Source organism: Dryobates pubescens, chromosome 2 (genome assembly GCF_014839835.1).
Source record: "Dryobates pubescens isolate bDryPub1 chromosome 2, bDryPub1.pri, whole genome shotgun sequence".
NCBI classification, from domain to species: Eukaryota; Metazoa; Chordata; class Aves; order Piciformes; family Picidae; genus Dryobates; species Dryobates pubescens.
In genome coordinates, this window is record NC_071613.1 from 33,499,336 (window position 1) to 33,527,275 (window position 27,940).

Sequence of the window (27,940 nt, forward strand, 5' to 3'; positions counted from 1 at the left end):
ACGCAGCGGCGACGGGGCGGAGGAGAGGGCGGCTCCGAGGGCGGCGGGCGGCACTCGCAGTAGGCGCGTTTATGTGGCCAGGATCACCGCATGTGGCCGACCCTGTGCTTCGGTTGTCCGCTAGGAGAAGTCGCTGCTCTCTTCCCGGAGGAACCCGGTGTCGGACAGGTACTGTGGCGTTACTCACGGGGGCGAATGTCACCCCAGCGCAGAGCTGTGGTGTGCTCTTAAACTCACAGGGCGGGAAGCCGTGAGAGGACTGGAGGCAGCGCAGTCGGTGTGAGGGGAGTGCCGGCAGTGGCTGCGAGCGTGGGGTTCCTGTGGCAGGCGGCGTGTGCGCTCGCGTGGTGAGACTGAAAAGCGCCGACGCATCAGTGTCGGCACTCTGCTGTGGGAGTTATCTGCGAGGTTGGCCCTTTCGGTAAACTGCGACTGGGGAGGGCTCCGCGCTCGGTGGTGCTGCCGCTTCTCCGGGTCGGTGGGGGGGCACAAGCGGCGGGGGGAACTTGGGTCGCGGAGGGGGCTCGACTCCCCGACCGACGGGCCTGAAGCGGGAGTTAGCAGAAAACCGCATCGGCGGCGTCAGAGCAAGGCTTCACCTGAGGCGTTTAATGTATGGTTTAAGAGCTGTGTGTCTTCTGAGTGGTGCACCTGTAGCTGCTTAGCTGCTGGGGGGGTATGGGAAGGGTCTCCTCCAGCCCTTCGTGCCTTGAACTGGGCTACAGCGTGCAAAGGAAGACTAGAGGAGTGTTAACTTCAGTATCAGCTGTCTGGGAAACGAGAAAAAAAGTACAGAGGAGAAGTAGGATTTCTGCCTCCACAGATATACTTCTGATCGGATGTATATGTCACCCTAAATCACTCTACCAGCTGTTGGGGTACTAATGCAACGTATGAGGTACTGAGGAGTGGTATTTTATGTTTTCTTGACCAACTCGGATAGAAACATTAACCAAAAAGGCAGCTAAGAGTGATTATAAGCATTTCTGATAAATTACTGTACTGTAGGTATTGAATCCTGTAATGCAAAATTGTATCCAATATAGTACCAGAGTGGATCTGGCCCTGTATAATTGGCTGCTTTAACTGTGGACAGTTTTATTTGCCCCATAAATGTATCTCACAGAATCAACCCCTAAATAGTGCTTGGTATCTTTTAAATGTGCCTTGTTCTTGTGACTTGTCCATGACCTGATAGTGGGGGTGGATATCCAATGGCCTGTTAGAGCAGGAATCTATTTCTGTCACATTCATCTGTTTAGCGATTTGTCGGATTGCCTCCTATTAGAGAGATGAAGATACCATAATGCATTGATGGCTTGCTTTGTTTTGATGTTGTATTGCAATACAGAAAATGTTAAGTCAGTCTGCCTCCAGAGGCAATTTGCTGAGCAGTTAACTGCACCAATAACACCTAGGAATGAAACAATAGTTTAGGATTAGACTGCTTCATCTTGTTTGTGATCGGACTGTACCTCTGCCTTGTGCCAAAATATGAATGGCCTGTTCTGGCCAGAGAGTGCTGGCTTGTCTGTCGCTGCTAGTCTTTCACAAGTACAGGTTACTGATAGGTTTTGCTTTACTGCTGTTTGTAGGCTGCCCCACATTAGCTCATGCTCATCAAGTGTGAAATACTTTTGCACTCCTACTTACAAATTGCTGTGCTCGCAGCTGTGAGCCAGCATTAGTTTAAAATGGTGCCTACAAGCAGTAAGTTGAATATTTGTGAGTTGTTGCAGTTTCTTAGGATGGCTCTGGATTGGTGTCTTTAACATGTTACTTTCTCCATGCCTGATGTTGCAACTGAAAAGCCTGCCTTAAAAACTGGCTACTGCCTACAGTTATCTTTGGACAGCAGTCCACAGCCAAAAGATGTGGCAAAGGCTGTAAGAGGCTAAATAAATTGTAGTAAACTCAAGCTTACTCTCTCTAATAAACAGTGTATAAACAGTGAGCACTTTTCTCAGGGACAGCAATGCAGGATGAGCACTCAGGGAAGTAACAGGATAAAGAACTGTGGATAAGTCTTTAAATGCAGGATCTTTGAGGCAGATACGACCCAGAACTTGTGCTGCTTGCAAACAACCATTTTGGAGCGGTAGGAAATGAAGGCAGAAAGGGGTCTAATCTTCCTGAGCAGAAAAGAAACTGCAGGTCCTTCATGCCTGTATCACACCCTGGCTGTGGACTCTCAGGGTAAGGAGTTACTGTCTTTTTCTCATTAGAATTATGGTTAGGGCTTCAGCAAGGCTTATAGGTTATAAAAGGTGTATAGTATTAATTATGAATGCATGGCCAGGTGTGGTGGGTTGAAGTTCCCCCCCCCCCAGCATTAACTTCAGCCAGACTAACTCAGAAGGAAATGAAGCTGTATTTACAAGCAAAAACTACACTCTGCAATGGACTGCAATGAATATGTACAAAATATACAGTATTTACAATATTATACAGATACTTACAATTAGCAAACAACATAAACCACCCCCCTGGTTAGAAGACCAGCAGAAGCTTTTCCACCACCACCCCGGTCCCAAAAGAGGAGCCGAGAGAGAAAGCAGGGGATTAGATTTATCCAAGGCCAGCCAGAAGCACGTTATCTCTCCCAAGCAAAACAAACCAGCCGAGATCAGAAGAGAAAAGGAAAAATTATTATGGTACAGCTTCTTTTATCCCAGACATTTATCCAATGAATTTGTTTAGAATAATCTTTTGTTTTCCTTTTCACACCCAGTAGTGATTTATTTATATTTTTCTACTTTTCTGCTTGAAACCTGCAGCTAAATTTTAAAGGCATAGCCTAAAACCACCACACCAGGAAAGACAAATGCACACCTGAAGATGTCCAAGGACTGGGATAAAAACTGAAGCAACTGCTTACACAACCACCATACAGAAATACACTTCTCCCATTCTTGTCACACACAAGTGTGTTGTCTGACAAGCCAGACAAAGCATGGCCTGGCACTGCTGCTGGCTCACAGTATTGGTTACAAGTTGCTTGGTGGTTTCATCAGAGTTTCTTCTCCAGGGATTTGCAAAGCAACCACTGACACTCTCACATACTTTGTGCTGGAAGCAGTTCCTGCAGATGTCTGTTCACAAGCAGTTTACTGGTTCTATGTAGTCTTGTTTATTTTAGGTCAGATGCTCTACAGTGACAGGTGGGTGCCCTGAGTGAGGAATGGCATTTTGGCATCACTTGCAATAGCTTCCCTTCACTTCTATGCCAATTCCTGACACTCATGTCTAAGCACCCTAGAATCAATAAGGTTGGAAAAGACCTCAAAGATCATCAAGTCCAACCTGTCACTCAAGATCTCATGAGTACTAAACCATGGCACCCAGCGCCACATCCAAGCCCCTCTTGAACACCTCCAGGGATGGTGACTCCACCACCTCCCTGGGCAGCACATTCCAACGGCTAACAACTCTCTCCGTGAAGAACTTTCTCCTCACCTCCAGCCTAAACTTCCCCTGGTGCAGCTTGAGACCGCATCCTCTTGTTCTATGTTCTCTTGCTCTTGAGCAATCATCTGTCAGCACACAGGTACAGTTGATCCTACTTTTTGGCAAAATGCTAGAGGACATCCTAAGCTCTATTCCAGTTCTTTGATTCTGGAGTGTTGCTGGTTTTGCCTTTGTCCTAGTAATGTAGCATCAATACATGGCTTCAGATGTTTCTGAATTCTTGGTTAGAAAATATATTATTAATTCAGCAATTTTCAACAAACCTTTTTTTTTCCTCCCCATGACTAGTAACAACATCTTTATTGTTGCTCATGTCACAGAATGGTGGGGATTGGAACGAACCTCTGGACATCATCTAATCCAACACCCCCAGCTAAAGCACATTCACTTAGAGCAGATTGTGCAGCGTTTCATCCAGGTGGGATTAGAATATCTCCAGACAAAGCTCTTTGTTTATTTACGTCATTAACAACTGCCATAAATTGGAACTGCTAGAATGCTTTCTCAGAGAAATCTTACATTAAGAGATCTTAAAGTAAGTAGAATTTCAAGTTGCAATTTCTGATTGAATGATGAAAGTATGTTTAGGAGGAACACACTCACAATGGGAGAATTAACCTCACAGGACATAATTTTTATTTAGCAAAAAAAATTGTCATAATTTCTACCCTGTTCCATCTGTTCCACATACAACTTCTGCAGTTATTGACAGCATGCTGTGATGGTCCCTTCTAGGAGAGGCTTCTCTTCTAAGAGGTGTCTCCTGTTCTGTGACAGTGAAGGCAGTCTACTAGCATTCTATTTATGTACCTTAGGCCATATACACACTGTATCAAATACAATGCAATATATGCATGAGTGTGTATCTGTACACATACACTGTTATGTATAGTACTGTACTACATTTAGTACTACATGTGTATAGTATAAATGAACATACATTAAAAACTAATACATTTGTACTATACTTCCTGTGACCAGCTACATAACTGGTCTCCCTGTCCATATTTTGTTTTGTCCTAGACCAATGTTTGTGGGTGTGGTTATGTGAATAAGAATGGCTGTTTAATAGAAACTTGTTTGAGTCCATGTCTTTGATGTGCTCTGAAAGATCCATCAGCAGTTTCTTGGCTGCAACAACATACACTAGTCTAGCATGTCCCCAGCAAAGCCTTATCTTCAGGCTCTGTTGCATCAAAAGGTCTTTCTTTTCATCAAAGGTGAGCAAACCATCCTGTGAGGGGTTAACATCTCAAAATTGAGATGAACCACAGGTTTTCTGTTGTTGGTTTGGGATTTTTTTACTGTTTTTATTTTCTGAGATTTTTTTGTGGAGTTGAAGCTCTACCCTGCAACCATGCAACTGACTCTCAGTATCAAACTTCTTCCACTGCTAAACACAGATAAGGACTTCACATAACTGACTAATTCTGGTGGGATATATCTGTCCTCCCTCATTACAGAAAGACCCGTCTGGCAGGAGAGCTTGTAGAAGACTGTTTGCATAGCATGTACCTGGGTAGTAGGAGTGAAGTGTGGAGAGAGGGTAGCTCTGCCCCATGGGAGGTGACACTTTAGCTTTGCCAGAGCCTGTTCTGTCAGGCTCCATGCCTGACTCTTAGCAATGCTTGGGAACTGCTGCAGGCAGCAGCCATCCTGCAAGCATAAGATAAGTGTGTTATCTCCTGCAGCTGCCATAACTGCCCCTTCGCATGGGGGAGTGCAGGGAGAGTTACGGCAAAACTGAGAATTAGTTAAAGCTTGCAACTTCCAGCTTACCCTTCTGGTGAACTTACTAGAATTAATTGCTACCTTGGTTAATTATGGTAAGAAATCACTATCAACAAAATGTTTAATAAAAAAAAAATTTATTTCACACTTCTATACAAATATCCACAGGTAATTTCTAATCATGGAATGATGTCGCATTGCTGGCTGGTATAAAAAAAAGTGAGATAAAAGTATACCATTGACATGACTTATTTTTCAAGAGCTTTCAGTTTAACACTGCTAAGACATTCATGTGATTAGGTGAGGATCCCAGTCTGGTTTCAAATCCAAGGCTATCTGTCAAGCTTTTTAGTTCTTTATTAGCTTGGCTTCAACTGCTGCTCTGAGCCTTTAAGCAAGTAAGCTAGAATTTTAAAAGCTTAAAAGCTAGGTAGAGCTGAATGTATTAAGTTTTCATAAAATCACAGTCACAACATACCAAGATTATTTTGTGGGAGGAAGAAGACTTTATTAAATTAATGCACTTTCTATGATGGTATCTTTTTAGGTAACCACACCTTCCAAAAAGGTATGTTTGAAGTTAGTAGTAAAAACAAGCCACTTGAACAGATGCCCTCCTAGCAGATTTTTACCCTATGAGGGAAAAAAGTACCAAGAGGTTTTTGCATAGTTCAAATTACTAGCAATTAATGTACATATTTTTTTGAGCAGAATTTTGTTTCACATGAAATAAACTAACTGTGAACTAAATCTTCATTCTTAAATAGTACCAAAACTTTAGAACATGGGTAAAAAAGTAAACTCTTTAAATATTTTTATCAGTTATGTTACAATACCTAGATTACTGATACACACAACATTGTGGTTGCACTTTTATCAACATTCAGGTTATTCAAGACAATTCAGTAGTCTCATTGTGGATCAGCTCAGATCCCTGTAGTTTAAATTGGGCATTTATAGCCTCCTTCAAGTGCTTTGTAACACCTGCAGTAGTCAATGCCTTCTGCCAAACATGAAGTCCTTAGGAAGCTGGAAATCTGTTTCCAGAGAACCTCTCATTTTCTTCCAGTAAGTATAAAAGTGTATCTAAAAATCCTACTTTTGCTTGGTGTCTAAATCCTTAAATAGTGTAAAGTAATATACAAATCATGTTACAAGACCTGATAATTCCTCCAACATAGTTACAAGTATCAGAGGGGAAAGAAAGCCCCTGTGAAAATCATTGGAATAAATATTTACATTTTTAGAAAGCACTGGTATCTGCAGTGACTTGCTACAGCGCAGTGAATGCCTCAGGTCTCATAATCCAAAGCTCAAAAACAGTTGATTTGAAAGTCCAGTTAAGTCTTTGGCCTGACAGTTAGTCAGAGATGATGATTTATAACAAAAATAAATACAAGAATGACTGAAATATATATATACAAAAAGTACATCTAATATTCAAGCCTCTCTTAAAAAAAACAACACCCAAACCTGTGTATATTTGTTTTGAGCAAGATTTGCACAATCTGATCTTAAAAATGGAGCAAGATGACCTCTATTGCACATGTAACTTAAGATGATCCTTTTTTATTAGCCCTAACTACTGCAGCAGGCAAAGTCTGTGAATAAAGCAATTTGCAGGGTCTTCAGATTATACTTGAATAAAGCGTGTTAAGGAGACTGTGTGTTTATAGCGGAGTATCTGTTGAGGAAAGGATGGAAAACCTGTCTTGACCTTACCCATGCATTTCTTGCAATGGAAGAAGGTTAGGATCACAGCAAAAGGTCTGCTGTAGTGGTTTTGCATATTTTGCAGAGAAGACCCCAAATCAACACAGTCTTTTCTAAAGTGTGAGTTAGATTTTAATGGGGGAAAGAGGCAGTCTGGAAATAATGCACATAAAGGCTGTTGAAGCAATTTTAACTGTGCAAACAAAAGCCTCAATAGAAGTCGGAATATCTACAATGAAATGGTGAATGTCCATAGTGTTTGTAGGTATAACTCCATCAGTATTCCATCATGAAAACCTTAACCTCTATCTGAACTCTGTAGATTCAAATAATCTTTTTTTCCTAAGAATAACTTTCATTTTCATTCCATTTTGTGAACCACTGTTTTGTCTCAAGGTCTTTGCATTCCCCATCTTTGATCTGTCGCTCTTCTCTTCGGATTCTTACAGCGTGGTATCGGGGGACACTGTGTTCGTACCTGGAACGTTGGAAGAACCCACACTGGGGCAGAGAAGAAAATGAACAGTTTTAAGTTGCTGCCAAAGAACTACAATTACAGAGGCAATACATTCTTCCTTTGCAGAGATATACAGCTAAGAAAATTGGAAACAAATATACACATATGCCAAAATTGTAGCATATGTAGCTGTAAAAACGTGAGTCAGCAGGTCTCCATCAGCTGTTCCAGCAGCAGCTGAAGACAAATAGCACAATCCAGTGGTAATCTAAGACATTAAAATAGTCCCTGCAGTAACTTTCTGAATTTGTTTTATTAAGTCATTCAAGTCTTCTCATTCTGCTATTCATATCATGAGAGAACTCAATGCTATGCAAAGTCGATACAGTTCAGGGAAGCTGAATCAAAGGTAGGTATGTATATTCTTCAGTGTTTATCTGTATGGTGACATGATCTACTTTTAAAAACACAGAAAGATTTCCAAGATCTCCAAGAAAAGTTACACTAGGACCTTGTTTTGTAAAGCACCATCTAACTACAGGCCCTTCAACTACCGACATACATGCAATATCAGAACCTGAGTCTTGTTTTAAGTTTGCCATAGGATAATAAACAGACATCACTTGAAATCTAGTGCAGTAGCTTATTTGTGCCCTGCAATTTCTAATCGAAGCCAGTGTAAAATTGGATTCTACATATTGAGGAATGGACTGAAAATAATTTTCAAACAAAATGGGAGTTACAGCCAGTGTCACAAAGATGACGACGGGCAGACACTCAACTTCACATGCTTATGGGTCACTGATGTCAAGATTAAGTTTAAAAGATGTTGTACCATACAGCTGTCATTACAAGTACAACAACAACAACAAAATTATAATGGCAAGCTTCTGTTCATACTATTTGGGGTGGTGGACTGTTTAGCTGTTGAGTTTTTTTAAATAATATTAGAACTGATATGGAAATTATTATTTTTTTAATTACACTGAGGTACAGACTGAATCTTCAGCTATCTCTTAGTTAAGATTTCATTAAACATTCTTCTGATATTTATTTTAGTCAAAAATCCCTCCCCATACCCCTTCTTCCAAGCACCACTTATTTAATATAATGTACATGCATGTAATATCTTAGTTTGACTAAAGGTTGGTAGAAGTATAAATCATCATGCATCTAGTAGCTTAAGCAGAGGAAAGTGTGCTCCTAGAAAAGTATACTGTAGAATTGAAGGAAAACAGATCTTTCCACAGCAATTAAATTCTCCTTATGAAAATCCTTCCATTACAAGCAACGTGTATCTTTTAGCATGCAATAAAGGTTAGTAAAGCAAGTGTATCTGTCATCCACCTAGTCTTAGCTTTAAATCTTAACTATGCAGTGGTGATTACCATCTCTGAAGCTTAAAAAAAATTTACTCACACTGTTAAAACATAAATTAAAATTGCAATAATAATAAAAACCATTGCAAAGATCAGCACATCTTCTAGAGAAATAAACCAGAAGCCTTTTAGACCAAGCTAAACACCTGTTTGTTCATGTGCACCCAAGCTGAAAATCCATTGACAGAATGAGCAAGCGAGTACCATAGTTTGAAATCCCCAAGTTAATAGAACAAATGCAGTAAAAGCCTCACAGTTAGCCACTGCAACCAGAGCACGTGCCACAGCTAACAATTAAAAAAAAATGTCATCAATTACCAATTACAGAAGTAGATCAATACTATGCATCAGAAGTAAGCCTCTCTTTATCAGATGGCTGAGCATGGATCTCAGCCTTGTGATATGTGGCATCGTAATGATCTTTCTTATTTCGCTTGAAGAAACCACACTACAAGGAAGCAAGGTATTTAGTCAATTTTTTGTGGACTGCAAGAAATCAAACCTTTTAAAACTGCCTTAAATTAACTCTGTAAACTATCTGCCCATTATGACTTCACAGGCAAAAATAGTAACAAAAAATATCGCAAGAGCTCAGCTGTTACTAGATTTGAGAACTTCTTAGACTTGCTTGATCTGCAGAATAGTAGAATAACCTGAGGTAAAGAATATTATTTTAGAGACATTTTGATAAATCTGTAGTGCATGTACTATCAAGGATGTTCATAGCAGCTAGAACAGGCTGTGAAGGCCAGAAAGAACCTGTTTGTGGACTAGTGCACAGGACAGGCAAAAACTTAGGGTAGAGCACAAATTAGTGTTGCCTTGACCTGTACCACACAAGCATTTGTCTTAAACCAATCATGTACCTGTCTTGGAAGCAACATCTGTCCTTCACAAGACAGCACAGTGTCATCAAAAGAAACATTTTGTGCTATGTATGAATTTTTATGTATTTTCATGTGCAGCAAAACAATAATTACAATTTCATCAAGATTTTTGCACAGGGGCTGAGCATTTATTAGAAAATAAGGAATTCATTACTATCCTGTGGGAAGTAACCTGCAGCCAATAGTACCTCTCAAAGCTTATTGCTGCAGTTTCTCCAGAAGAAAGTTCAGTTCCATACAGGATATTCTTTTTCACCTACTTTTCTTAATAACCTTCCTCAGTCCCATAACAGCAAATACTAACTGCCTATGACTGTAAAAATTAATAAAAGGACAGACCTGTTGTACTTGGAAATACAATTAGTTGCAAAACCACCCAAAGTAGTTAGAAAAATGGGTTTTCTTTTGCAAATAGTTAACCTTTTGTTATATGCACTTAGTTACTCCTTTAGGGTTTTAGGTAAAAAACTTAGTTCTACAACAATTCAGCGACACACTTGGCTATGTATTACTTCTGTACCTTTTGGTTATTCTATTCTACCACCAGTTTAATAATATTTCTAATGTTCTGAGGACAAAGCCCTATTAAAACATTTGTAAATAGTTCTCATGAAGTTTTACACCTAACTGCAGAAGCAGCAATTAGCTGTGTCTGTCTAACTACAGTCTCTGACCGCTGAGGATGTGGAAACAGAAAAATTTTGTAACACATCTTCCCATGTAACCATCTTCATTCCAAGTGTTGTGAAATGTAAACTAATACAGGTAGTAAAGGGCAGTTTTTCTCTACTTTTAATTCCACATACAAACCAAAATAGTAATTTGCTTCATTAGTTTTCTATCCTGACAGTTGTAGACTGGAAAATGTAAACCAGATGAATAAAAACTCACCTTCCACAGCAAGCATACCAACAGTGCAAGCATCAGTATTCCTGCTAAAATAGCCACCAAGATGATCCACCAAGGTACTCCTGTATAAAGTGCTACTGGTTTTGCAGGAAAGACAGTAACACGTACCTAAAGGGCATACAATATGCAAAGACAGATGGAAAGAGCATTTTAGAAGCATCTGATTTTAATATCTAGCTGCAATTTATACAAATCTTACCTCTTTCCTAGCACAATGGCTTCCCTCTCTCATTTACCAAACAATTTTGGAAGGAAAAATATCTTATTGGTATCATTTCAGTATGGTAGTGAATTTTTCCAATTCAGTTAAAGATAAATATGACTAATAATTCAAAACTCAGTTGAAAAGGTAACCCTTTAGCTACTTCTGATTTAAAACGGTTTAGTTTTTCCCAGTCTTTGAGATAAGCTGGAAATACCACAACATATGGTTAGCATTAATGTTAAACCTACCTGGGCAGCTTCATTTGTGAGCTTAACATTCTTAGCTGCAGCAGGAACACTGATCGAAGCCCTGACCAGAATATCCAGGTAGTTCATTTTGGAGTATTCCTGTTCCAAAATAAAATACAGACATTAGACACAGGACAGGAAAGAAGCCTGACCTTCCAAACTGGCAGCTAAGAGGACTTACTTCTAAGAAAGTACTGTTCCATAGTCTGGAACGCAGCACAATGGATGCCTTGCTGTCTAAACCCTTCAGGGGACATTTTATGTCCACGCAGCGTGCATTCATGTTGCAGTCCTGCAATTACAAATTTATGTGTGTAAATAAAAACACACCCTCACAAATTGTTTAAACACCCACCCCACCCTGACAGCCTCTTGATTAAAAGTTTGATTATATGTATATATTTATGTGTAAGAACTAAAATATGTTTGCACTGACAGCAATAGGGAAACACAATTAACCTGCCATTATCTCTTTATTTTAATGCAGGTAACTATGCAGAAATTCTTTCCTGTGTCTCTCATCAGTAGATTATCTAAATGGTCTACTTCCAAAAAAAAAAAATACTTGGTTTTGAAATACAAAGAAAGAGGTGCCTTTTTTTCCCTCTCCCTCCCTGCCAAACTCTTAAAGAAAAGCCCTCTTGCAAGTGGCAGGGGGAGGCAGTATCTGACCAGACATAGCTGCAGTATGCTTACCAAGGTCATGTATTTTCTTTCTGAGAATAAAGAAAGTGTCTTGCCATCTGTAATCTGCTTCTCTGCAACCTCACGTTTCCTTCGTGAGTTATGGGATTCCTAAAAGAAAAGTTAGAAAAAGAGTAAGAAGCTGCTCAGTCATTTATCATCTGTGTCTCCTAATTCTGACCCAGTGTAAGCAAAGAAATTAGCTCAGTGAGCTACTGTGTGACATTGTTACACATCTGTGAATCCCAACTTACCTACACTTCCAGTAGTAAAGGTAATTAGGTACTCTTAAATGGTAGTAAAGAAAGGTCAAGGAAGTTTTAGATTTATGAAGTTTTCAGTGCTATTGCTATTTTTGTTACAATGCTAAAATTAGAGTAAGATTGTGCTACCTTCAGTAGGTACTTTCTTCCTTGGTTTTGTGGGGTTTTTTAACTGTATACTAACTACATTCATTGAAGGTTGTATTAACCAGTGTAGCACTCTAACAAGAATGGGTTTATGTGCATGCAGTTTTAATGGTGAAAATTAAAACTCCTCCCAAAGGATCTTCAGATTATATGAAAACATAAAAAATAATGAAGTCTTGGGGTTCCAGGAAAAAAAAATCTTGCTACATAGGCACAATGAAGGACTGTGAAATTTAGCCTGAGATGTTTTTTATTTCTCTGGTTTTGTAAGTAAGAAAATTCAATTGCAAACCCTTTCTCTTTAAGATAAAGTACATGGAGTTAACTCTACAGGGGGAAATGTTTACTGGTGTTGTTCTCTGTGTAAGAACTTGATTTCAATAATGCTGACAAAATCTGTTAATCAGTAATTGCATACTGTAACAGCCTATGACAAAAACACTCTTTGCAAAAGCAGTGACCAGGATATGGCATCTATCCTTCCACATGTTATCCTCAGCAGCTGTTACAGTATCTCTTAATGAGCTTAACTTGTGATGCATTGTTCATGTATTGTGCTTGTGAGCTGCTTCTAGAGGCAAAGTCTTGAATCCTACCATCACACACTGCAGTGCATTTATGTTGTGCTAATTCGTTAGCAGAAGACAGGGTAACATACCGCAAGGTGCAAACTATTGATTTCATTCTCAGGTTGACAGGAGACTTTTTCCAAGTCTTTGGAATCTATTTTCATCAGATAAAGCAGCCATTTGCCATTACTAATTTCTTTTGGCCACTGGATGTCCAGGGAAGCAGTACCAAATGTTTTCAGTGGTCTACCCAAGTTAGTTACCTGTTAAAACAAACATTCTTTAAACATTATATACTTTATAAAGAGATTTTCTTCTCAATCAGAAGTGTTACTGAAGCATGCGGCTAACAGGAAATTTAAGGGCAGATGAAAGTTGAAGCAGCATAAAGACAAGGCATATACCAACACTAGCACACTTGGATAGCAAGTAAATAGAGTTTAAACATATAAGGATTAAATTCCCTAATCTTTAGGCTGGTGATTCTTAGAAATCTATCTTCCTGTGAAACCACAAGAACTCCAGTTCAGTTAACAGATGGTTCCACTACATACAATAGGCCAATTGCAAGTTTGAGGACTCTGACAGAGATAACCAGTTCTTGCTCTGGAAATTGTTTCTCAGCCTATTTTTTACTCTTAGTGTTACTGTTCATAATATCAAGTTCTAACACAGATACTTTTACTGCTTCAATATGTGCATGTAGGTACAGAGGAACGTGAAGAATTTATTTTTAACCTTGACAAACTACCATGTACAAAACCAGCAGGACTTGCATTAATGATGTAGAAAAAGCAACTCCTTTGCTGATAAACAGTTTGTACAGAACCAAAATCATCTCTCTTAGCCTTGTCCTTGCTTATTAATTAGGCAGAAGACCAAGAGAGTGAAATAGATCCATGCAGTCAAAGTGTCTCCCACAGTGTCTACTTGTGTCTGCTCAATCCTGCACACAATGAATACACACGCGTGCTGTGTGCACCAGCTAACACCTGGGCACACCACAGTTGCGGTTCTGGGGTTTGTTTTCCACCTGCACAGCGTTTGATGCACAACCGCAGGTACATAAACTGCTCCAAAAAAACAACTAAAACACAGCCAGCCTCAGGCCACTTCAACAAAATGCACTCAGAAACCATCCAGGCCCAAGAGAACTCTTCTGCAATCAGACTGCACGGTGTTCCGATCAGAAGTCAGGATTTTGGGACAAGAAAAGCCAATTTTAAATCCAGCAACTTTTCCAAGTATTTATATGCATAGAGAAGCTGTTCCTTTGATTAAAAGCAGCCGGTGGCATTAATGTAAATTACTCACTCTGAATTCATACTCTATGAGGTTTCCAATATTATCTTCGGATTTCATAGCACTCTCACCAATGATGTTACCTCCAAAATACACCTGAGAAGGCTTAGCAACTCTTTTAGGGTGGGGGTAGAGAGAAGAATAATCAGATTTTAATGAAGTCTGCAGTGAAACTGTCATCCCCAGCCCCCCATTTGTTATGCTATCAACACTTACCCAGTGAGTGATAAAAGCAATTCAAGAACCACTTTAGCACTAGCTGTAATTGGAGTTGAATTAACTTGAGTGCTTGTTCTACAACGGAAATGAAACAATGCTGGGTTTAGCAGTTTTCACTTTAGCATTAAATTGCTTGTGAATTGAACAAATTAGTTCAAAATGTTTACAACTGTTTATAAAAACAGAGTGCATGCACACAAAGCAAACTTACGTTTCCAACTTCAGATTAATGTCCAAGTCTGTTGTATCAACATTAACTTTAGTGGTGCTTAAGATCAGATAAAAGGTTACCTGCATAAGAAAGAACATCCACAAAATATGTAAACATTTAATAAAAACTATATTAATATACACAATATTATAGAAACATACTGGCATGTTCTAGCACTAAAAAGACAGATCCAAATCAAATTTCAAGTTATGACACAGAAAATTTGGACCACAGCAGTCAGGAAACAGATTTTACAAACTCGAGTAAAACAGGTGCAACTTACATTGGAATTTCTTTTGAAAGGATTTCCAAGTTCACACTCTGCTTGAGAACCATTTTGGTTAGCACTGCACGTTAGCTGTTTTTCCTGGTAAAACAGAACACATTTAAAAGTCAAAAAAATGCTAAAAGTGTTTTTGGAATTGACTAACTTTTCTCTTAAAAATATGTAATGGGTTGGGGCAGATCCCCTCCCCACCACAGGCAGAAATAACGACTCAGACAAACGGATTGCAAAAGTGATGAAAGTTTAAATAGAAAGCAGTGAATGTTACAGAAAACCCAAAGCGCAGTGACAAAGAAAGATCCCATCCCCACCTGAGGGTGCATCCAAAACCCCCAGGGCTCCTTCTTCCCCCTCCCTCTGCTGGGCTAGTCTCAGCTGGCCAGGCCTGAGACTGCCCATCCCCCTGTGGCCTTGGGCCCAATCAGGCCCATGGCCGGGAGATCTCTCCCCCAGTTACCAAGTCTCGGAGAGGGAAGGGAAGAGGAAGTGCCAGACCCCACCGCAAAATTTATAGTGGTGCAAGGGATTATGGTAGAAATACCTAATTTCCTGAGTCCACCCACTGGGATGGACTTCTGGACACAGGAAACACCCCTGTAGCAGAGGGCACCCAGCCCAAACTACGACAAAATACTTACAGGATAAGCCTTCATCTCCCTGAATGCAGAATATGTCAGACTGTCTGGAAAAGTTGCAATTAGTTTAGCTTCATATGCATCTTCACCATCTTTTTGTGGATTTTTAATATCAGATGGATTGTTTGTCACTGTTATCTCCAGGGCAATATCTTTCTGATCTTTCAGAACAAGCACTGGGATGCCATTTTCACTACAGAAACAGAGTACAGAGAGGGGGGTGTGCATTAGCAAAACAAATGTGCCTTCTTACTATGATTTACCCACCTCTAGTTTCCTCTATTAGGGAAGAATCCCTGGAAGACAGTAACACTTCAGTGCTCATAGGCTTTTTTCCCAGCGTGGTATTTTGTCTGAGATAGCCCTCAGGGCATCAAGAGTTTACAGTATTTCTGAACCAGTGCTTGCATCTGGCTCGTGTTTAATAGTGATTAGTTTTTCACCGACTGTTTCTATGCTAAAGTAGACATGGCTTTGGCTTCCAAGTCAGGTTGTGGCACTTGCTGAAAGTGGCTGGTGATGGCAAGTAGGCATACTTCCTTCTGTTTGTTTCACACCTGTCATTTCACTGGCCCTCCAGGGAGGAGGGGTACAGTGGGGTATACAGTCTGTGGAATGTTATGGCTGTTCACTTCTCTGGAACTGCATGATGTCTTGGGCTACTGTAATATATTATTTGGTCATACTTGCAATCTCAAAAACAGTTAACAGTTTCACACAAAATTTACTGCAAGATAGTCTCTTTTTCTCCAGGGGTCAGAAACATTTTTCTAACTCTTGGCCCACAGTTGTGGCCACTGTGTGCCTCTGCACCACCACCCCTCTAAAGCTCATCCCTCCTCCCTGTCTTTCCCTGCCCAGACAGATCAGTGCTATTACACAGGTCTGTGTTGGTCCAACCAACAGAACAAAGCTGCTCTGTCTCCCAGAACCCTCTCCTAGAAGATCTTTCAAGCACTTATTAATAATTTGAACTTTATCAATGTGTTAACCAAAGCTTACATGGGTAAGTAAGTAAACCGGTCTTCATTTCCTTCTCTACTGCAAAACCGGTACTGAAGTTTCAGATTGCTGTGACATTCGTTGTCTTCTCCACATCCTTCTTTTAAGAACTCCACCTAAAGAAAACCAAAGCATTTTCACTGCATGCCCCATAATAGCTTAAGATTTCTGATGTCTACTGCATAAAGCATCTACAGAGAACTCGGAGGCGGTTTCTTGGACAGAGTAAGATTTTAACCTGACTCACTTCTTTCCTACCGAGACAGTTTTTCTTTGAGAGACACAGCCCTTAACGCTGGTAATTTAGGATTTTAAATGTGACTAAGAGGCAGAGTTAGATAATTCTAAATTGGAGGTACACTTCTAATCAGAAAAAACATCCTTAAGTCTGATTCTCCAGGATTGTTACAAAGAAAGAAGCACAAGATGTAGTTCACAGTGTTTTGTAACAAGTTCATAACAAAATATAAAATACAACCCAGTAGTTCCAAGTCCAGTACCACCCCAATTATTTCTTTTCAGTGTTCTGCAGTCTTCTGAATTCAGTGATTTATCAAGGTGCAGATTTATGGGAAAAAGTGGTATCAAATACTTACTTTTGTGGTCTTTGTTTCAGATTCATTTGAATTGAGAATTGGTATAAGGTCTGGAAGTGCTCTCTCTTTTCTCATGGCCGGTAAGCTGGACTCCAGGCCAGCGATTTTAACGCTGACTGACACTGGGATGGGGCGCAGCTTATCTTTAATTTTTTCTGGCTGAAATATTTTAAATGGCATAGTTAGTGTACAGTGCAAAGACTAGCATTTGATGTACAATTTAGAACAAGCAGTAGAGCAAAATATTTTCTGCCACACCTTGCAGTATTAGAACTATTTACTATATAAAAATACGAGAAGCCCAGCCCTACTGTCTATTTTTCCTTCTGGCTTCCCAATCTGATGATTTCTGTCACTACTAAGAATTCCGAGGAAGAACACAACAGATGGTAACTCAGGCAAGTGAAATGCACAGTACAACAGCAAAATAAGTCCCTTTTGCATAAGTTCAAGCTCTTTAGTTTGCCACAGTCCAAAGCAACCTTGGAGGCCGATTCACTGCTGCTGAGCAACAGATAGACTCTGTTCAGCTCCTGGACCACTGCCACCTCTGGAGGGCCAGAGTAGCAGACAAGTCAGAGAGCACATATACCAAGCTTTCTTGTCCTGCCCTTCTAAAACCTATGGGTTAAAATTCTTTTCCTAGCCAGTCACACCATTAAATTCTGTAACAATTACTTCTGCTAGAAACAGCTGTGCATTTTTGGCATTAATTCTAAATCAGTTCAGCTCTACTGACCTCCAGAGCGTGCTGTAGTGGCTGCAGTTTTTATTGATACTTTGTAAGAAAGGCAACAGGAGGAAGCAGCAGGCATGCAGGGAATAGTGCTACTGAGCTATGGCTGTTTCCTAGTTTTGAAGCTTTACATTGCATGTGACTTACGAAAGCACCATGAGGCTGAGCAAAAGAGAATGCCTTTGTTTTAATTGGATCTAAACTAAATAAAAATATTCTGCCTTACCTGCAGTACAAGCTTGGTTGTCACACACTCTTTTGAGTTCTGCCCCCTTAGGGTTGTACTTGCAGTGAACTGATCAGACAGGTGGTCTTTAAACTGTACCCTGGATGGCAGGCCTAGCTGCCTCCTCTCGTTCTCTGCTTCAAATGTATAGTTGATCTCTGTATGAAGTAGTAAAGCAGGTCACTATTTAAAAGAGCACTTGTCATATTAAAAAGAACTTTCATTTCTCCAGGTATGAACTTAGAGTGTTCTAGAAGACAGTTTCAGCCAGTGCTAGGCATCACAAACTGTTTCCAGTTCTTTACAAAACTTTCTCCATGTGCCAGTTTTGGCCCAGATATCCGTTGAGGGCCATATATGTTGTGTGTGTATCTGAAGCAAACTTCTAAACCACATCTTTTTAATCCCAAGTGTACCCCTTGACTTTACTGGCATCCAGAGCTGGCTGGAAGAGCTGTAATTGCTGCTGTGGAGCCAGTGGAGAGCTGAGATACAGAACTCTGTAAAACACTCCCGACTCAGCTGCCCTTGGCATCTGTCACAAGAGCACCTAAGCAGCCATCAAGACTTTCAGGCCAAGGTACACTGTTAATTTTAACACTGAAAGCAAAAGTATGACTAGAGCTTTTTAGTTGTATGCTGAGGCATGTTTTGATAGACCTAACTCTGTGAATCTTTTAATCACCTCTGTATGCCCCAGGCTAATTCAATGTCACAGCAAGCCTGCCAGGCCTGAGGAGCATGTAGTGGGGCACATGTGAACCACCTCCTGAACGCTGAAAGCACTTGACCTATTGAAGGACCAGGACTTACTCAGGCACATCCCATGGATTTTACAGGTTACTAAGAAACTCGAGACAACATGGAAGAGAAGGAGGTTTGAGCTTAAAATTATTTTCAGTTCCTCTCAAAATCCTAAGATGTTTTCTTAAGAGTAGTAACAGCAGCATTAGAACAAGAGAGAAAAACAGGAGACGTGCAAAACTAATGCTTTACAATGTTGACTATACTTCTATGGCACAGCCTTCCAGGATCCTATTAATACAAAAAATATTTATTTCAGTTACTGATTTCCACAGAACCATTTTCATGAATGCAGAAAACCATTTCATAAGGTATATATAAATAATGCTTGCTAATGAGCTATAAAAGGGGGTTTAGAACTTTTTTCTAAAGCAGCAGTAAGAGGCAAAATGGTTTTGGTCTGTATGGCAGCCATTTGCTTAAAGCAGTTAATTACAAGAAAGCTTCAGTTCAGTCTGTCACCTACAGAACTTCTTAGCATCCCGGAGTGGTTCTAAATACACGTTACTCTATGTACAGAGAGTGCAATGGGTGATTTGCCTTAGTACTGAATCACACTTTAAATTTGACAGTCACAGTCTGAGTCACTGTAATTTGAGTACTATTCTTCCATGACACAACCTAAAGGAAAAAAACAAAAACACATGACAGACCAAACCTATTTATCTTCAAAACTTACTTATTCTTGGATTTAAGTCACTGGGGTTTGCAGTGTATTGAAAACATGCTTTCACATCCATCCTGTAAAAAGTGCCAAGAAATTAACTTTAAGGCATAGTCCCACAGACTGAAGAGTTTAAATAGTTCATTGATTGACATGATCAGTCTTACAACTGTGACTTTCATGCCAGAAGAGTAATTTGCTGCTTAGTGACCTGAATTGCAAAGCAAACCTTATTTTCTATCATTTGCTTTTAAATCTCTGGTCACGTGAAAGCTGTTCAAGATCCTTACAAGCACTGAAAGTCTTAGGTGGCAAACTGCCATTTCTCGTCAAAAACTGCATTGCAAACAGAACACGCTGCACAGCGTGTCCTTAGCACAGCACTCACAGCAAATTCTGGAAGTTAAAATGACCAGCTGCAGTTTGCTTAACCTGCATGACTGTTACATCCCTTCACTGTATCATCATCACTGACTGAAAGAATTTTGGCAACAGAAAACTCACTACACCAAGGCTTCTGATACTGTAATTTTTTAAAAACTTACCATATTTTACTAGGGTCTTCAGAGTTCTTTAGATCAATTCTGTCAGGCTGTACTGTAATGCTTCTTCTAATGCTTATCACAGGCCGAGATCTTCATTTGGGTGAGAAATGGGGAATGGGAAAAAAAAGGTCAAAAAAGGAACAAAGTTTCAGTTAAGATTAAGCAAACATTAATTCAGCTGTCCTCCATGCAATGCTATTTGCAGTGAAGACACCCCAAGAAATATGGAGTTTGGATCTGATAATGGTTAGAAACCAATGAAAGTGGCAAAAAGTCAAGTACATTAATGTGATGTTGTGGCTGTCATTTTATACACATGCAAAACCCAGAAAATTCAAAGTGATGGTTCCCACTCCAGTGGTAACTGATCATCTGTAGGTACTAAAAGTTTATTCACATTAATGTTCACAACAGCTTTGAGCCTGGGTGGGCATGGGAAACATTTTCCTTCTCTGACTCTTCGGCACACAGGCTGTAGCTGTAACTCAGCCTGACTTCTCCTATCTGTTCCTTTTATGGAAGGGGTAAGAAACATGAAAAAATGAATGAGCTTATCCCCACTCTTATCAATCATATAAGGGTTGTTTAAAATGGCTGCTGAGTGGCCACCTCCTCCTCCTTTTCTAGCAAAGCTCTTTTAACCAGGCCAGCCCTTTCCACTTTGTCCCCATAAAGAGTTTTTGTTCTCACCTTTGTAAAGGTTTTTCTACTGCCCTTATCAGCAAATGATTAAAGCTCCTTTTGAGTAAAGCAGAACTCAATCTAATAACCAATTTCCCTTCCACCAACTTTTGAGTTGCTTTGGCTGAGAGCTGTTTCAGTGTGTGTGTATATATATATTCAGTGTATTGTACACAGATATTATACATCTCAGAGATGGGATCATCAAAAATTTGTAGGAAAGGTCATTCTGCCTGAATGGTACAGTTGTTCTCAGCCCCAAAATTGAGATAACCAGTTTTGGAGTCCCTGCTCCTCCGAAGACCAGAGCTTGATGCAGCATTCACAGCTCTGGTGAGAAGACAGTCTTCTTCCTGCTCATTACTAGTAATTCAACTCAGCAGTACTGGAAGAAAAGCAAAGATCTACTAAAGACCGCGACCTCATCCCTAAGTAAGGCATGTGCTACAGAAATCCAGAAGGGTCCTATCTGCAGGGCTTTCTCACAGCTGTTTCATGGATCCCACTGCAACCTCAGCAAAGCTGTGTGCCTCACAGCTTTTGGACCCTCATCTACAAAAGAGAGGCGGTTGGTTTTGTTTTGTTGTCTTCAATAAAGCAGCAGCAAACAAAAGCCCTAGCAGATGTATCTGTTAAGAACTTCTTTCCTAAGGCAAAAGAATTACTTACCAACCATAATTCCGTCAAAGGACATGGGATCCAAGTGAGTTACCAGAGCACAAAGCAAGGGCACAAACACACTTGCACACATCAACACTCCACAGCAACTGTCCACATTCATACTCTCACCATGTCTTGACTGTAAAGCAGTTTCTCAATAAGAAGAGGGGGATAAAGCAACAAACAAGTTTATGGAATTTTTCTCTCCTAGAATTTCCAACTTCTTGAAGGAAAAATCCACTCCTGGGCAAACAGATTTTTGGTACTTCTAAGCAATTTGTTTGTGAAAAAATTAAACCCAAAACTCTGGGTTTATATAGTGACAGTTCTGTATACGATACCTGAAAACAGATACAGAGTCTGAAAGGGAACCAACAGCAATATCAGGGTAGGAATTTTTATCCAGGTCCATGTTTCCAGCAATAGAGTAACCAAAGAAATTAGTGCCTGTTTTTTCACCATCAAGAATCTAAAGAGCAAACAGATTGAGGGAATTCAGACATTTACAAGCTATAAAAGTGAAGTAAGTAACAAGTGAACATTTTTGTCTTGTGTCCAGAAAGAGAGAGAAGAGATACAAGGAAACTGGACCTCTGTGTTGAGGTAAGTGACACTGAAGTGCTTTTCTTCCAAGAAGTTACTCTGCAGTAGCAGTGAGTACCAGAAAGTACTGTTTTGCATGGAAATGTTACCTAGCTTATCTTTATTTATAGTACTTATGCAGAACAGGCACTTGAAACTGAGAAAGTCATCTAGAAAGTATCTAGCAGTATTCTAGGAAGGGTAATCAAGTTCCATTCTCACCTGGCAAACTGAACACAGCAGTTCTCAAGAGAAAAAAAAAAGGCATACATAGTTTTATTTTAAAAAGTGAAGTAGTCATAGGAAAAAGAACCACCCAATTGTTTTCAAATTTAAAAATTTCTTTCAAAACCCCCCAAACGTAAACACCTACATGCCTTTTGCCTTTTCTACATGTTTTGAGTGACAAATGACAGTTCCAGAAAGAAAAATGTGTGTTAAAATCAGTAATTCATTCTTAATCTTTCTGGTCAGCAATGTCATCTTTGAAGGGTCTCATCACTGTTCTGTGCACCCACCACCTACTAATGTTAATGAAAAGGGAAAGAGGGACAGGCCTGTCATTCCTTTAGTTTTGTGCAAGGCCAGTTATGTATAGTGAAGTTTATTTCATTACCTGTGCTGGTTTTGTATTGATTCCATTCTTGGACCCATGATAAATGTACACTTTGCCATAACCATCATATGGAGCCCCTACTGCAATATCTGTTGAAAATAAGTCGCAACATCCAAAATCATTCTTGGTCTTTCTGCAGCTTGCAGTCATAAGGGTGAGATGTTCCAGGTCTCACACTTCAATTGTAATCAGTTTTCACTCACCTGGATATCCATCCTGATTTATGTCCCCAACATTTTCAACTGCAAGACCAAACATGGAGTCAGTGGTTCCATTTAAGCGAATAGGTTTTACTCCTTCCCATTTGCCCTGCCGGTTAATGTAGATGTACACAGCACCACCGATATCTCCACTTCTGTCAAAATACTGCGGGGCTCCAACAACAATGTCTTGCCATCTTAGATTTAAAGGGGAAAAAACAGTCTTTTTAGAGAAGATCTGTAAAAAATAACTGATCAGACAGTGGTCTGCAAGTCAGCCAGCCAGAGTTGCAAAGCAAATTACATTAAACTGGTTGAGCAACAACAGCTCCACTGATACTACAAGCCGACTATAATCCTTTGATGACATACAAGGATCTTATAGGGCCTTCTTTAGCTGTGGTATTTGTTTGTTCTTTGTTTACACTAATTGTTTAAATAAAGCTCTTTTCTACAATGAGAAATGCAGCCTGTATCTTGACTAGTTCTCTGAGATGCTTGCCATTTCCTACAGAAGATGCATTTGGCATTCCTTGTATTCCTAATGTGAAAAGCCAAAGCAGAGATAATCCAGGCTTCCACCCTTCATTATACAGGCAGCAGGAATTAACCAAGGCCATACCCATCACTGTTGAGATCCACAACAGCAACATCATAGCCAAAAGAAGAGGCCAGCCCTTCTCCTTCAAACATGTGCTCGAGTGAAAGTGCTCGCTGATTTTTCTCTTTTTTCAGTAAAACAACTGCTCCACTGTGGTTGGCTCTTGGGGCACCAGACACAAAAGTCATCTCGTCTTGGGAGACAATTCCTTTACCAGAGTCCAAAGAGAAACCTTTTAACAGAGAAAGAAACAAAATATGAACAAACTAGTAGCTTTAACTGTTAATGGAAAAAATGACATTTCCCTACTATATTAAAGTGGTATGTTGAAGTTTTGTCTAAACCAGCGTGATATCCTGGGAATCTTCCATTTCTCTTTGGACTGGTGGATGCATATTTGTAAGTCTACACTCCTCCATACCTTACCATTAAGCATTGCCCCTACAAATGTATTATTCCATTGCTCACCCAGATCTCCTTCTCACAGATACCAAATATGAGCTCATGTTTAAACATCCAGCATTGAAATGTTGACACCTTACCACTTGAATATAGTTTGAGTGTTTCACCTCTAGCAAAACTGTTAGAGGCCTCCCAAGTACAAGCCAGTGTCATTCCACTGCAGGCATGCAAATGTAACCCCCACAGGCAGAGTCTTTACACGAGTGCCATGTGCAGCACAGTGTTTGAGAATTGCATTACACAGTAATGGTGAATTTGGAAACTTGGATTTAATGCAGCCCTAAAGGACACATTCAAATTAATTTAGTCTTGGGTATTCTTTATAAAAATCAATACCATTTAGTATAGATTAAAAACTGAATTAAAGGAATATAGTGCATATACCAACACAGCCAATAAAGGCCAAAGAAGAAAACTGCCAGCAGACAGAAATCCTTATGAAATACTTCACCACTACTATGAAAATTCTCAATTGCAGCAATTCACAATGAGACAGTTTCAGGGAGTCCCACCTAGGGGAGAGGAGAGAAGGTTTGGAGAAATGCAAGACAAATCAGTGTTTATTGAAGCCATGTTATTTTGCAGGCTACCCTTCATCTGAATCCCTCTTTTTACATGCTTTAACTTGCAATGGATTTGAAATGAAGGGGGTAGAGGGGAGAGGATCATGTCAAAGGTCTGGAGAGTATGTCTGAACAGATGCTGCCACCTCAAGTGGTCACAAACCTAAGTAGCTATTCATCATTACATCCACCAATTTGTCCACCTGTATGCTGGGAGGCAATGTTTTGTATACAAACTGATCTGGGTGAGTATCAGATACAGCTGTCAAAAATAGAAGACCTGTACATGCGTGAAAGATGGAAGAGAAAAGCAGCAGTTAAGCAAAGCAGCTACAACCATGGTTATTTACTGTCTACATGAGGGAACAGCAATGTCAGTGAACAGCAGGCTTGCCTGGAAGCAGTGTTGATTGTGACAAATCAAAGGTACCCTTTACATTTAGGAGAAAAGATGCATTTGTTACGAAACTGCGAAAGTTGCTATTACTGTGTTCACAGCAAAAGACTCCTCCACAGCACTTCTCACCTTACCAACTCTTAGCTCACCAGAGAAGGCAATCAGTTTGTCTTTCCAACCTAAGATTTTTTAATTTAATTTTTTTTTTTACACTCAGTAATTTCTGCTATTTAACAGAAGTTTGTGTTATAGAAGTTTCTGTTACAGGCCACCCGACCAGGATGAAGAGGTTGATGAATTATTTTATAGGCAGGGAGAGGCTGTCTCAAGATCACCAGACCTTGTTCTTATGGGTTATTTTGACCTGCCAGATATCTGCTGGGAACTTAACACAGCAGTGAGGAAGCAGTCTAGGAGATTCTTAGAGTGTATGGAGGACAGTTTCTGGGGGTAAGGCTTTGCTTGACCTTCTTTTTACAAACAGAGACAGGCTGGTGGGAGATGTGGTGGTTGGAGTCTGTCTGGGGTCCAGTGACCATGAAATAATTGAGTTTTCAAGATGCAGTCAAGCTAAGAGGGGCACCAACAAAACCTCCACTCTGGACTACCAGAAGGTGGACTTCAAATTACTTAAGGAACTAACTCAGAAGGTACCTTGGGAAACAGCCCTTAAAAACAAAGGGGTCCAGGAGGGCTGGACCTACTTCAAGAAAGAATTCCTGAAGGCACAAGAACAGGCTGTGCCAGTGTGCCAGAAAATGAGCCGCCAGGGCTGGTGGCCAGCCTGGATGGGCAATGAGCTTCTGAGTGAATTAAGGGGGAAAAAAAAGGGTGTATCATCTTTGGAAGGAAGAAGAGGTAACCCATGGAATGTTTAAGGATGTTGATAGGTCATGCAGGAAAAAAATTAGACAAAAGCCCATTAAGAACTTAGACTGGCCACTGCTGTGAAGGACAACAAAAAATCCTTCTACAAATATATTAATGGCAAGAGGAGGGGCAAGGACAACCCCCACCCCTTAGTGGACATGGAGGGGAATACTGTAACAAAGATGAGGAAAAGGCAGAGGTACTTAACACCTTCTTTGCCTCAATTTTTAATAGCAGGATAGGTTGTCTTCCAGACAACTGGCCTCCTGAGCTGGCAGATGGAATCAGGGAGCTGTATAGTTCCCCTGTAATCCAGGAGGAAGTAGTTAGAGACCTGCTTAGCCATTTGGATCCCCACAAGTCCATGGGACTGGATGGGATCCATCCTAGGGTGCTGAGAGAGCTGGCAGATGAGCTGGCCAAGCCACTCTCCATCATTTTTCAGCAGTCCTGGCTCACTGGAGAAGTCTCAGATGACTGAAAGCTGGCCAACGTGGTGCCCATCCACAAGAAGGGCCAGAAGGAGGAGCCAGGGAATTATAGGCCTGTCAGCCTGACCTCAGTGCCAGGCAAATTGTGGAACAGGTCATCTTGAGTGCAAACACACAGCACTTACAGGATGGCCAAGGGATCAGGCCCAGCCAGCATGGATTTAGGAAGGGCAGGTCCTGCCTCACCAACCTCATCTTCTATGATCAGGTGACTGCCTGGTGGATGTGGGGAAGGCTGTGCATGTAGTCTACCTGGACTTCAGCAAGACCTTTGACACCGTCCCCCACAGCAAACTCCTGGCCAAGCTGTTAGCCAGGTGGGGGTTGGTCTCTTCTCCCAGGCAACCTGTGTCAGAACAAGAGGACACAGTCTCAAGCTGCACCAGGGGAGGTTTAGGCTGGATGTTAAGAATAAATACTTCACAGAAAGAGTGATTGGCCATAGGAATGGACTGCCCAGGGAGGTGGTAGAGTCACCATACCTGGAAGTGTTTAAGAAGAGACTGGATGAGGCACTTGGTGCCATGGTTTAGTTGATTAGATAGTGTTGGATGATAGGTTGGACTCAATGATTTTAAAGGTCTTTTCCAACCTGGTGAATTCTGTATTCTGTGTCTACTCCTTCTAACAGGTATGTAGCTCCAAGTTGTCTCTCTTTTTCACTTTCATCTACTTTTGGTATTAGCAATGTCCTTCCCACCTGTTCAGCTTTCCACCAGTCACACGGAAATCCCAGTCTCAAGTCACCAAAATGGTGTTTGTTGCATATACCAAAAGCAGTGGCTCAATACACCATAGAAATCTGCACTGGAACAGAAAGGCCTTTCCAAAAATGCAGTGTGGCCTTGTCTCTGCAATTTCACAGGTGTACAGTAACACGCAGTGGACTAAGGACCTACTTCTGCCTTTCTGTGTGCACAAAGTGCAAGAAACTCACCTCCTTCACCACACAAACTCACTTGTAGGAGAAGGGTTGTTTTCGGACAGCTTTGGAAGGCTATGGAGATTTGCCTTTGTTCAAATTAGAGAAGGCTGTGTTTAGTCTTTGACTGAGAAAAGAATGTAAACATCTTGCAAGTGAAGGGGAGAAACTAGGCAGAATTTGGTTGGCTGTGTTAAAATTTTGTTTTGTTATTTTGACCTACTGTATGCCTTAATTACATGCATGCCAGTAGAAAATAACCCATTAGGATGTGACACATGTGCCTTCTGATGGACTATATAACTTTGCTGCATAACGTAATAGACATCTTCGCCTGCTTACATCTGGTCCTGGAAGCTGTGCTCTGGGTGAATAGAACAACTGTATTACAACACTCACTTAAACACCAGTTACATTACGGTATTTTAAAGGCCTCTAAAAAGGCCAACAGAGGTTAAAAACTTTAAGAATATAAAAATGGCACTCACCTACCAGGAGAGAGAAATGGCAGTCTTAACAGATCCAGATACTGAAATTTTTACAAACCTTCTGATAACACATGGCAGAGGCCTTTTGACTAAGGTTTCCAGATTATAATCACTCCCCGAGTATCTGCAGATCTGCTTTTATATCTCTCGTTACTGCTCTTCCAGGTACCCCAGCAGAGTATCATCTTACACTTAAAACTCACCCAAAAATGTGGAGGGAGATGCTAGTCCTTCAAAAGGAATAGAACATTACAGGATCCACAAATGCTTCCATTTCATACCATTGCAGCAGGTTGGGATCACAAGTTTAAGAAGCCTAAAGAAGTTTACCATATGTACTTAATCCTACCTAAGTAACTGTTAGCAGGAACAGGAACTAGATTCTTATCTTGGCGGCTCTCATCACCAACTTCATAAGGCCCATCATCAAAGATACCCAGATCATAAAATGTCTGGTTCTTTTGCTCTGCACGAACCACCCCTGAGGAAATGAAATGATAAAATAAAAGCAAATGAATGGT

General features: G+C 40.5%; 1 protein-coding gene across 3 annotated transcripts in view; it reads right to left on the bottom strand.

Annotated features, from left to right (window-relative positions):
• Window positions 1–5,309: 5,309 nt before the first annotated feature.
• ITGA6 (integrin subunit alpha 6) overlaps window positions 5,310–27,940 on the bottom strand; it is a 46,751-nt gene continuing 24,120 nt past the window's right edge. The window contains exons 5-26 of one of the 3 annotated variants that reach the window (XM_054174507.1): window positions 27,769–27,900; window positions 24,415–24,531; window positions 23,248–23,458; window positions 22,629–22,822; window positions 22,426–22,514; window positions 21,569–21,696; window positions 19,887–19,976; window positions 19,357–19,418; window positions 17,874–18,031; window positions 16,912–17,070; window positions 16,316–16,431; window positions 15,317–15,506; window positions 14,676–14,759; window positions 14,393–14,472; window positions 14,179–14,256; window positions 13,975–14,077; window positions 12,750–12,923; window positions 11,694–11,792; window positions 11,179–11,289; window positions 10,998–11,096; window positions 10,527–10,652; window positions 5,310–7,413 (exon numbers count right to left, since the gene is read on the bottom strand). In XM_054174507.1, the coding sequence (XP_054030482.1) occupies window positions 7,255–7,413; window positions 10,527–10,652; window positions 10,998–11,096; window positions 11,179–11,289; window positions 11,694–11,792; window positions 12,750–12,923; window positions 13,975–14,077; window positions 14,179–14,256; window positions 14,393–14,472; window positions 14,676–14,759; window positions 15,317–15,506; window positions 16,316–16,431; window positions 16,912–17,070; window positions 17,874–18,031; window positions 19,357–19,418; window positions 19,887–19,976; window positions 21,569–21,696; window positions 22,426–22,514; window positions 22,629–22,822; window positions 23,248–23,458; window positions 24,415–24,531; window positions 27,769–27,900 (2,759 nt within the window). In that variant the 3' untranslated portion in view covers window positions 5,310–7,254. Of the gene's footprint in view, window positions 7,414–9,066; window positions 9,197–10,526; window positions 10,653–10,997; window positions 11,097–11,178; window positions 11,290–11,693; window positions 11,793–12,749; window positions 12,924–13,974; window positions 14,078–14,178; window positions 14,257–14,392; window positions 14,473–14,675; window positions 14,760–15,316; window positions 15,507–16,315; window positions 16,432–16,911; window positions 17,071–17,873; window positions 18,032–19,356; window positions 19,419–19,886; window positions 19,977–21,568; window positions 21,697–22,425; window positions 22,515–22,628; window positions 22,823–23,247; window positions 23,459–24,414; window positions 24,532–27,768; window positions 27,901–27,940 lie in introns of all 3 variants that reach the window. The other 2 variants (XM_054174500.1, XM_054174491.1) reach the window with 2 other exon arrangements.